The 12,198-nt window shown below is 40.9% G+C and overlaps 1 protein-coding gene across 3 annotated transcripts in view; it reads left to right on the top strand.

Moving 5' to 3' along the window:
- Window positions 1-12,198, top strand: part of CMSS1 (cms1 ribosomal small subunit homolog) — a 379,245-nt gene that overhangs the window by 347,145 nt on the left and 19,902 nt on the right. For all 3 annotated transcript variants that reach the window (XM_079921888.1, XM_079921889.1, XM_079921887.1), the window contains one exon: window positions 11,317-11,388. In XM_079921888.1, the coding sequence (XP_079778014.1) occupies window positions 11,317-11,388 (72 nt within the window). The remainder of the gene's footprint in view (window positions 1-11,316; window positions 11,389-12,198) is intronic.

The following is a 12,198-nucleotide window of genomic DNA, read 5'->3' as shown; positions in this document are numbered from 1 at the left end:
CTGCTTCCATTTCCCTTTCCACCTGTCCTTCCTCATTCAACTTGGGAAAATTGGATTTACCATGCCATCAAGTAATTTCTTGGTCGCATGCCATTGCTATTTTATGCCAAGGAAAAAAAAAATCAGCAGAGATTTTACTGCTCATTTTAACCACCTTCATCTTGCTCTAATTTCTTTCACTAACAAATTGCTTTAAGGAAACAAAGTCCTGGGAATTCCCTGGCGGTCCAGTGGTTAGGGCTCCACGCTTCCACTTCAGGGGACACTGGTTCAATCCCTGGTCCGGGAACTAAGATCCTGCATGCTGAGTGGCCAATAAATAAATAAATACATAAATATAAATTAAAAGAAAAAAAAGAATCAAAGTCCTAGGTAGACACAGTGCCCTTATCACTCTCTACAAGCCTATCCTCATGCCCTGGCCAGAGAATTCACACAGGAACCTCCTTGTGCCCCTCTGCCTTATTTGAGTGTTATCCATCTACCTCTCTGGTCTCCCTACCATGCTGTACACATCTGTGCATCTCCACTGCATCTGGCACAGAACCTTCCCCGAACTGGCACTCATTTGTGAAAAGGAATAATGGATGACTAGACTGGTATCCCAGCTTTCTTACCCCTCTTCCCATCTCAACCCTTTGTGTCCCAGCTGTGAGCCATTGGCTCCCTGACACTGCTGCACGCAGACGCCTTTTGGAGCCCCGTGACCATTGTCCCTCCTTCAGCCCCTCCTTGAAGGGTCCCCCACCTTGACATTAGACCTGGGAGTCTCTTCTCCTCCAGCCCGAATACCACACAGTCCCTTGGGCTCTTCTGTGGCCTCCTCATCCTGTCTCCCGCTGCTCTTCTCCATCTGGAACTCATCTCACCACCCCAAGGACAGCCTTTTTGTCAGGCCGACTGTCATTTCTTTCTTTTTTTTTTTTGTTGCAGTACGCGGGCCTCTCACTGTTGTGGCCTCTCCCGTTGCGGAGCACAGGCTCCGGACGCGCAGGCTCAGCGGCCATGGCTCACGGGCCCAGCCGCTCCGCGGCACGTGGGATCCTCCCGGACCGGGGCACGAAGCCGTGTCCCCTGCATCGGCAGGCGGACTCTTAACCACTGCGCCACCAGGGAAGCCCCCGACTGTCATTTCTTGAGTCCTTCTGTAGTTGTTTATGCACATAGAGGTTGCATTTCCAACTAGCCCATAAGCACCTCAGAGGACAGGGTTTCTTTTGTGTTCACTGTGGTACCTAGCACAGCCATAGGCATATGATTCATTTGGCACATGTGACCAAGTATTTGTTTTTTAATAGTAATCATATTTTTTTCTTGGATCAAAAAAAAAGAAAAGAAATTACTGTTTACTATATTTAAGTTTTGAATTTTTTTCAAATTTGCTTAGTTGTTTGCTGTTCTTGAAGGGGTTTTTTGTTCGTTTGTTTGTTTTGTTTTGTTTTGTCTTGCGGTACGCGGGCCTCTCACCGCCGCGGCCCCTCCCGCCGCGGAGCACAGGCTCCGGACGCGCAGGCCCAGCAGCCACGGCCCTGGCCCATGGGCCCAGTCGCTCCGCGGCACTCGGGATCCTCCCGGACCGGGGCATGAACCCGCACCCCCTGCATTGGCAGGCGGACCCCCAACCACTGCGCCACCAGGGAAACCCCTGTTTGCTTTGTTTTTTAATGCTTGCATAGGAACTGCCTGGCATTATGCTGCTAGCTGTAATATGCATATCACCAGGTGAGAGTGTCCAGTTAGATGGTGTTCCCTCCTTTGCCATAGCTGGGCCTCACATTTTTATTACTGAGTCCACACCTCCCATCTGTCCAGTATTTCAAGCAGCAGGTTTATAACTTTATACAAGTTTTCTACCCTTGCAACTACATCATCTCTAGCAACCATTTCACATCTAAACAATCATCCTTGGCCTCCTTAATAATGTGAGTATAAAGATTTGCCAGTAGTTTTTTTTTTTTTTTCCAAATACTGCTTCCAAAATAAATGATGTATTCCCCTACTCCTAGAGATTGCATCACCCTCTTCCCTCCTCAACATCACTCATTTCAGAGCCAGCCCTAGTGACTTTGTAATTATGGTTCCCAGAATATAATCCCTTATGAGGGATTTCGTGAATTTTCATTGATGTCTCCATGATGTCAGTAGCCTTTTAATGGTTCCATGACCCATCCTCTCCCCGTCAGAGACAACACTGGACTTCTTTTTTTCTTAAGCTAGCCTTTTGGTTATCTCCTTGGATCATAAAAGAATCTTCAGCAAGAGTACTTATCCCTTTCCCTCCTTACTTACCCCTCTCACTACTGTATTTTCTTACCAATTCTTTTTTTTTTTTTTTTTTTGCGGTACACAGGCCTCTCACTGCTGTGGCCCCTCCTGCCTCGGAGCACAGGCTCCAGACGCGCAGGCTCAGCGTCCATGGCTCACCGGCCCAGCCACTCCGCGGCATGTGGGATCTTCCCAGACCGGGGCACAAACCCGTGTCCCCTGCATCGGCAGGCGGACTCCCAACCACTGCGCCATCAGGGAAGCCCTCTTACTAATTCTTTATTTTCACATTGATCATTTCATATCTCTCCTACTCTTCAAGATTATTCTTGATTAAGAGAAAAGAGAACTGTGTCCTGTTTACTCTGATTTACCTTCCTCCTTTCCATGCTGGTGTCTCAATTCTGTTTCTCTTTGTATTAATCTATTGTTGTATAACAAATTACCCCCAAAGTTAGTAGCTTAAAACAGAAAAGATTCCTTATCTCAGTTTCTGTTACCTCACAGGCATGGCTAAGTTCAGTCTCTCTGGCTCTACATCTCTCATCAGTTGTCAGTCAAGTTGTAAGCTGGACGTTAGGGGCTCCACCATGAGGAACCCTTCTTGAAGTTCATTCAGGTGGCTGATGGCAGGCCTCAGTCCCTCATCATGTGAGCCTCTCCACAGGGATGCCTCACAGCATTGCCCATGGCTTCCTTCAGGCCATGTGAGTGACCCAAGAGGGAACTAACAAGAGCACTCAAGACCAAAACCAGTCTTTTTTTTTTTTTAACATCTTTATTGGAGTATAATTGCTTTACAATGGTGTGTTAGTTTCTAATGTATAACAAAGTAAATCAACTATATGTATACATATATCCTCATATCCCCTCCCTCGTGTGTCTCCTTCCCACCTTCCCTATCCCACCCCTCTAGGTAGTCACAAAGCACCGAGCTGATCTCCCCGTGTGATGCAGCTGCTTCCCACTAGCTATCTATTTTACGTTTGGTAGTGTATATATGTCCACAACACTCTCTCACTTTGTCCCAGCTTACCCTTCCCCCTCCCCATGTCCTCAAGTCCATTCTCTACGTCTGCGTCTTTATTCCTGTCCTGCCCCTAGGTTCTTCAGAACCCTTTTTTTTTTTTTAGATTCCATATATATGTGTTAGCATGTGGTATTTGTTTTTCTCTTTCTGACTTACTTCACTCTGTGTGACAGACTCTAGGTCTATCCACCCCACTACAAATAGTTCAATTTCATTTCTTGTTTTAGCTGAGTAATATTCCATTGTATATATGTGCCACTTCTTCCTTATCCATTCATCTGTCGATGGAGATTTAGGTTGGTTCCATGTCCTGGCTATTGTAAATAGAGCTGCGATGAACATTATGGTACGTGACTCTTTTTGAATTATGGTTTTCTCAGGGTATATGCCCAGTAGTGGGATTGCTGGGTCATATGGTAGTTCTATTTTTAGTTTTTTAAAGAGCTTCCATATTGTTCTCCATAGTGGCTGTATCAGTTTACATTCCCACCAACAGTGCAAGAGGGTTCCCTTTTCTCCACACCCTCTCCAGCATTTATTGTTTGTAGATTTTTTGATGATGGCCATTCTGACCGGTGTGAGGTGATACCTCACTGTAGTTTTGATTTGCATTTCTCTAATGATTAGTGATGTTGAGCATCCTTTCATGTGTTTGTTGGCAATCTGTATATCTTCTTTGGAGAAGTGTCTATTTAGATCTTCTGCCCATTTTTGGATTGGGTTGTTTGTTTTTTTGATATTGAGCTGCATGAGCTGTTTGTATATTTTGGAGATTAATCCTTTGTCAGTTCCTTCATTTGCAAATATTTTCTCCCATTCTGAGGGTTGTCTTTTCATCTTGTTTATGGTTTCCTTTGCTGTTCAAAAGCTTTTAAGTTTCATTAGGTCCCATTTGTTGATTTTTGTTTTTATTTCCATTTCTCTAGGAGATGGGTCAAAAAGGATCTTGCTGTGATTTATGTCAAAGAGTGTTCTTCTTATGTTTTCCTCTAAGAGAGAAACGACAGTCTTTTTATAACCTAATCTGAGAACTGACATCACATCACTTCTGCCATATTCTGTTAGAAGCAGATCAGTAAATCTGGTACACATTCAAGAGGAGGGGATGAATACCAGGAGATAGTGATCACTGGTGCTATCCTGTAATCTGGCTACCACAGTCTGCCCTCTGGCCTCAGTGATTTACATCCCTCCCATATGCAGAATATATTTGCCCCTCCCAAGGCTTGCAGAAATCTTATGACGTTACAGCATGAGCTTGGTGTCCAGAATTTCATTGTCTAGATCAGGTCCAGGTGCAGTTAAGGTTCCTCGGGTTTAGACCTTTAAGTATAACTCTTTGAGTGTATTTTTTCTCAACTTATGAAACTAAAGAGACAAGTTGTCTCACCCTACATACCCAACATCAAGCAGTGAGGCAAGCATTGGATAACGTCTATAGGCATTTCTATTCAAATAGGAGTAACAAAGAGTCATTGGTCCACAACATTCAGAAAGTGTTAGGAGTTTCTTTATTAAGTCTTAAGGCCCAGGGTCTTATGGTTCTTGGCACTGCTGTTTGGGTTTTTGTTCTGTCCTCTGAGTCATCCTCCCTTTTTTTTTTTAAATGAAAGGTAACATGTATTTGCAACTAAGCAGCTCTTTCAGCTTGATTCTTGATAATAGAATTCTGAGGGCTCCTCTCTGACCCTCTCAGCTTCTGAATATATAACTCCTTTAAGAATTGTGTGGGGACTTCCCTGGTGATGCAGTCGTTAAGAATCCACCTGCCAATACAGGGAACATGGGTTTGAGCTCTGGTCCATGATGATCCCACATGCCACAGAGCAGCTAAGCCCATGTGCCACAACTACTGAGCCTGCACTCTAGAGCCCGCGAGCCACAACTGCTGAGCCCGTATGCCACAACTACTGAAGCCCGCATGCCTAGAGCCCGTGCTCTGCAACAAGAGAAGCCACTGCAATGAGAAGCCCGCGCACCACAATGAAGAGTAGCCCCTGCTCACCACAACTAGAGAAAGCCTGCATGCAGCCATGAAGACCCAACGCAGCCAAAAATAATAAATAAATTTAATTAATTAATTAATTATTTTAAAAAAAGAATTGTGTGGGTCTCCTATGATTCTTCTGGGGATTTACTCTATTAGGCAGAAGTCACACCCACAATGTTTTCCAGATAAACCCTTCTGTACCTTGGGCTTCAGCTGAGGCAATTACAAGATAAGACCCCTTAAGCTTCCTAGACTCATGTTTGAGAGAATCTGCGAGGCACACCTTTAATTTCTTTAAAGACTTTTGTTTTTTCTTTTTAATTTGGCTGCACTGTGGGGCTTGCAGGATCCTAGTTCCCCAACCAGGTATCAAACCCGGACCCTCAGCAGTGAAAGCATGGAGTCCTAACCACTGGACTGCCAGGGAGTTCCCTTTAAGGATTTCTTATGTAACTGTGACTGTGTCCAAAATTTTTGAACAGTGTGTTCAGGCACTATCCATTTAGCAATAACCTTATTTTTGACACATTTCAAAGTAATTTGCAAAATCAGTACACTCCCCTCAGATGCTTCAGCATGCATATTATTTTTAAAAGCTCAATATTTACTTTAAAGTTCTTTTTTTTTTCCTTGTGAGGTGAAGTTAACATACAATAAAATACACAAATGTCAAATGTACCATTCAATGAGTTTTGACAAATTCATATAGCTCCGTAACACAAACCCCTACAGGATACAGAACATTACCATCACCCCAGAAACCTTTCATGCCACCTCCCTGTTAATCACCATTCCAAACTCCTTGCCCCTGAGGCAACCACTGTTCTGATGTTTTTCCCCCAAAATTTGTTTTGCTTTTTCTAGGATTTCATGTAAATCCATCAGTCTTTAGCTGTTTTTCTTACTTGCTACCTTATATTTTATACTGCAGTTTCTTGATTTACCACTTTCTGATTATCTTACTGAGGTAGCATAGGAGGACATAGTCCTCTCACCTATGCCCTATTCCCTCTCCAACTGCTACTTCCTCTGCCGATACAATATTACATTTTGGTTAAAACAGTTGTCACTCTTTCATTATTATGACCATGGAAACACTGTTCAGTGCTGAGAAAAAGAGAAGCTATAATCATCCCTCCTTTCTTATACAACTCTTTATTTTTATGGTATTAATAATTACCTCATTTCTTCACTTGCCTAGCTTGCTATGTTCCTACTGTTAATTGCTCCCGTATGTTCCAACATCTCTTCCACATGCCCATGGACAGTATTTTCCATATGCTTAAATAGATCAGTTATTGTTCTTTCCTACAGATCCCCACACTTTTGTTCCACTCTGAATTGGTTATTCTCTAGGCCTGCTGAACAACTGAGACTTCTCTTTACTGCCCCTTCAGTGGTCTCCCGGATTGGTCTCCCTACTTACTGAATCCTATGTCATCCTCTTTCTTGATTTAGTCCTTTATTATGCTGGAATAGAGCCTTGAGTATCTGTGGGTAGGAAGTAAATTTTTTGAGATCTTAAATATCTGAGAATGTTTACTGAAATCTGAAAATTTTCCTCTTAACTTGATTGATAATTTTGCTGGGTACAAAAATCTAATTTGAAAAAAAAATCTAATTTGCAAATAAATTTTCCCCATAATTTTGAAGGCTTTGTTCTACTGAGTTCAAGCATCAAATACTGCTGTTGCACAGTCTGCCACCATTCTTTTCTTTGACATTTTGTATGTTACTGTTTTTCTTTTCATAAGTTTTTAGAATCTTTTGTTTGTCCAGGATGTTCTGCAATTTCACAGTGATTTTCCTTAGCATGGTTATTTTTCTTATCCATTGTACTGTATACTTAATGGGCTTTCAATTTGGAGTTTCATGTTCTAGAAATTTTCCTTCAGTTCTGGAAAATTTTTCATACATTATTTTTTTTTCACTTCTTTCCCACTGTTTTATATGACTCTTACTTTCTATAATACCTTTTATTGGCATGTTGATTCTCTTGGGCTGATTCTCTAATTTTCTTTCCACTTTTTTCTAATCATTTTTTCATCTTTCTGGGAGATTTTTTCTACTTTATCTTCAAGCCTTCCTCCTACATTTTTATTCCAACTTTCTTTAATTTTTATTTTAATTATTTTAATTTTTTGCTGCATTGGGTCTTCATTGGTGCGCACAAGCTTTCTCTAGTTATGGCAAGTGGGGGCTACTCTTCGTTGCAGTGCACAGGCTTCTCATTGCAATGCCTTCTCTTGTTGTGGAGCACAGGCTTTAGGCACGCGGGCTTCAGTAGTTGCAGCACATGGGCTCAGTAGTTGCAGCACGCGGGCCCTAGAGCGCACTGGCTTCAGTAGTTGCAGTGTGCAGGCTCAGTAGTTGTGGCTCGTGGACTTAGTTGCTCTGCAGCATGTGGGACCTTCCCCGACCAGGGATCGAACCCATGTCCTCTGCATTGGCAGGCAAATTCTTAACCACTGTGCCGCCAAGGAAGTCCCCCAACTTTCTTATTTGTTTTAAGGTTTAAATGTTTTTTTAATTTTTTTTCCTTTTTTATAGCATCCTCGTTTTATAGCATCTTGTTTCATGGCTGAAAATTCTTCCCTCTTCTCTCTGAGAATATTAATTGTAATTGTTTTGAAGTACAGTCTCTGTTTCCTCAGTGTTCTTTTTTCTTTTTTTTGTTTATTTGCTATGATGTTGGAGACTTTCCTTAGATGTCTGATGAACCTTAGCTGTCTATTCATATTAAAGAGAGACACACTAAAAAGTTAATGGAAAACTTTTGTGCATAAGTGGGGCTTGTTAATTAGTGGACCTCTTGGTAGGGTGATATGATAACAAAGCTGGACATTTACTATGGAACCCCCAAATGTCACTCTCTTCTGGCATTTCTCTTAGGCCATTTTATTTTTCCAGAGAAGAATTCAGTAGTGTTCTGCCTACACTATATAAGCCTCTCTTGAAATATCCTGAAACAGGGACAGGAAAAGGAAATGAGCCTCAACCTCTACCCTGCCTCGCTTGTGCTAGACTTCTTGGTCTTCTTATTCTCTCCAGAGCATAAATCTCCAGTCTTCTGTTAGGAAGAACAAGATGAGAGGAAGCGGTAATGGGATAGTTGCTTGGCTGCCTGAGCAGAAGGTATAGCCAGGCGGGTGTAGGAGGGAGGCTAATCATTTTAAACATAAAGTTTCAACCAGTCTCTTTCTTTCAAACCCTTTCCCCTCTGTAGTACCTTGTACCACCCACTGCTGAACCTTTTCAGAGTCCAAAAGGTGAAACAGACACACTTATTGTTAGCATCTGTCGCTCTAGAAACCCAGGTGCTAGATGTCTCTCTCCCTATGCTAAATAGCTTCCGTCCAGTTTCAACCCTTTCCATTTTCCAAAATGTTGTTGAAATCTCTCCACTACTGTTGTCCTTTCTCCTGGTTTCTTCGTCCTTATAGATTTATATCTTTTTCAGTTTCCTTTATTTTCAATTTTTTTTAATATTTATTTATTTATTTGGTTGTGCCAGGTCTCAGTTGCAGCAGGTGGGCTCCTTAGTTGCAGCTCGCGGGCTCCTTAGTAGAGACATGTGAACTGTTAGTTGCAGCATGCATGTGAGATCTAGTTCCCCAACCAGGGATAGAACCTGGGCCCCCTGCATTGGGAGCATGGAGTCTTAACCACTGCGCCACCAGGGAAGTCCCTCCTTTATTTTCATTTTAGTAGCGTTTTGAAAATGAATTGCCATGGTTAAAACCAGAAGACTCATTCTTAAAGGATATAATTTTTGACACTTTAAGGAATTGAAAACATGCCCCAATTAATTGCTTCACTGAAAGCTTAATAAGTTTTTTTTGGTATATTTTTGGGCAAGTGTGATTCTTCTAAATCTTTAACTTCATACTCAGGGTACATATTTAAAAATCACTGCATAAAGAAATGACATTACTTATTAACTGCCAAAGTCAGATACTGTTGGAATCAGTTTCTAGAAATGGTTAGTTGGCCTACCCTGAGTCTTCCTCATCTTACCTAGTCTCTCTGAGGGTAGACATCAGCATCTGTAAGGCAGCTGGCAACGTTTAGGAATTTTCAATACTATGGGCTTTGTATTTCTTCATAAAGTAGTCTCACTTCTATGGAAATTGACCCCATAAACTTGCTTCTTCATTAGCACCCTACTGCAACCAGCTAAAATGACTGCTCCCAGAAAACAAATATCATACTGCATTTCCTTTAAGATGATGTAAGAATTTGAACCTAACATGTAAACCTGTTATGGTATCTTGACAAAAGCAGTTGTCAAGCATGTTTCTTTTTTCCTTTGCGTGATTCAGAATTGTGTTTTTATTTTTTCTTCCAGAATTGGAGAGTCCATATCCTTATAACTGAGCTCATTTCCACATTTAACTTGTGTCATGTTTAACTGGCTTTGTAAACCTGGCATAAATACAAACCCCGCACATTGAACATACTCTTAGAGAGCACCCCCATTTGCTAAATAAGAAAATGAAACAGGTTCTACATCTGCTTCCCCCCAAAACCTTCATAATGGGGACAAGATACTGAAGTATGCCTTGAGGGATCTAGGGAGATACTAATTGTATCCAGGCCTTTGCCATAGCAGCATGAGCTGATGTTGGCTTGATCTGTAATTGGACTCTTATGACTGTCTGGCAGCTTCTGTGACATATTAGTGGCCTTGGCCCAGTTTCTAATTGGCATCAAATTAGCGTGTATCTGCATCCACAAGACAGCTTAACTTTCTAAATAAGAGAGGTCCTAATATCTATTTTCTTTAGCTATGATGCAATTGTACTTTGCAGGTTTTTTCTTTTAACTGAGAAGCAGCTGAAATTTCAAGATTCCCATATTACTTTAATCCTGAGCCTTTTGAATCTACTTCTCTATAACTGAAACAGAGTCTAGAAACTGCTGGTCCTGGCCCCATGTCTTGAAGAAATTACATAGTATTATATCTCTCTGGATTCAGGCCATAGACATTCTTAATCTGCAGGCTATCTGGAAACTTTAATAGAAAGCTTCATCTGTAATCATTTTAAAGATAGCCAGTAGAGACAAGATTGCTTTAGTTAGTAGTTTACCAGCTTAAACTGAGTACTCTCTAGTTGGAATGGAAACTTAATCAAGAAAAAACTCAGAATAAGTTTTCACTTATATTTTATGTCTTACTTGGCAACTTGTTTGAAAATGTTGCATAAAAGATCTAATACAGGAAACATTTTATATAACTGCCTATGATTAATAAATATGGAATCTGAAGCATTCTATTTTATAAATCAAGGTCTTAGTCTAAATTTCCTGTTTTTCTACACTAAAACAAAACAAAACAAAACAAAAAACAAATCCTTAGGGTAAAAATAGCACTAAACTATATAGGGTACTCCAGGGGTCAAGGCAACAGGCAAAATCAATTACTCAGGATGCCATGGTGTTGAGGCTTTTGTCAGACCATAAGCAGAAACATTCATTTTGTAGTCACTATAGATAAGACATTTGGTGCAGCTGGTTTCATAAAAATATAAGTAAATATATCCTACTTCAGATTTTCTGTGCCTATTGAGAAGAGGAAAGGAATGAATAACAAAATGATAAGTCAGTGACTTGGAAATACAGACTCACACATTGCTAGTTCCTGGAAACACCAGTCATTCTAGTCAAAGACTTCTTTACATCTTAATTTTAATCACATCTCTTTCTGCCTGTATTTTCCAAACCTAGCCACTGTCTTCCATCTATAATACCCTGTACCACCACCTCAAACACATATATACACTTAATCACACATTTTGACCTTTGTTCAAAGATTTTCCAGTCTTAAGTCATCTGCACTTTCTCACTTTTACAAATTCTCTCAGCTTGGCCCCTGCATAATAGCCTTCAGTGGATTTTCCAACATTTCTTTGTCTAAGATACTCTGAAGAATACATGCATGACAGTAGATATTGATACTTTGGGATTCATACCATTAGTTGACACCTCATCATGCTAAGATGAAAGTTTTCTCATTTACATTTCTTTATAGCCTAAAGAATGTTTCTTGATACAACCAAAGGAAACAAATGAAGATGCCACCAAGACCAGGAAGAGGAAAAAGGTAATATTAATAATTTTTTACAATGGTACAGCCCCACATGGTTTCTATCACATTGTTATATAGTGTACTTTGATGAGGCAATTATTGTAATCCCCACTTTAGATATGCAAAAATTGTAAAATTCATTGAGGTTTGGTGACTTTCCTAAGGTCACTAGTAATAAGTGTTTCTGTTGGAGCTAAAAATAAATTCTTCTAATTCCTATTTCAGTCTTGTGGATACCAAACATCTTTGTTACTCACCCTGTGTTTTCACTGTGGTTAGAAGTCAGACAGGGATTTCTAATTCTAAAAGGGGCCCAGAGCTCTCCTGCCCTCTGGCCCCTCTGGCTCTGTCCAAGAAAAGAAATCTACCAACCTTCTTTTCTTACCCATTTCATTTTTTAAAAGCCTTATGTCTTAAAGTATTAATAAAAAGAAAATAATAAGCAGATGAAATAGTGTAAGTATAAGGCATTTCTGACTCTAATTTCAAACGATAATTTAAAGCAAAAGGCTCCCCTTGCGTTTTAAGACTTGCCTGTGAACATACGGAAAACTCTGTTGCTCCTATACAAACTTTCTTATGGCTCAGCCTTGAACAAAGTGTGGTTAGCTTTTTTTTTAATAAATTTATTTAATTAATTTATTTATTTTTGGCTGCATTCGGTGTTCGTTGCTGTGCGTGGGCTTTCGAGCACGGGCTGTAGGCACCCAGGCTTCGGTATTTGTGGCACGTGGGCTCTAGAGCACAGGCTCAGTAGTTGTGGCACACGGGCTTAGTTGCTCCGTGGCATGTGGGATCTTCGTGGACCAGGGTTCGAACCTGTGT

Source organism: Stenella coeruleoalba (assembly GCF_951394435.1).
Source record: "Stenella coeruleoalba genome assembly, chromosome: 5".
In the NCBI taxonomy this organism is placed as follows: domain Eukaryota; kingdom Metazoa; phylum Chordata; class Mammalia; order Artiodactyla; family Delphinidae; genus Stenella; species Stenella coeruleoalba.
This window is presented reverse-complemented; position numbering and strand designations above follow the sequence as displayed.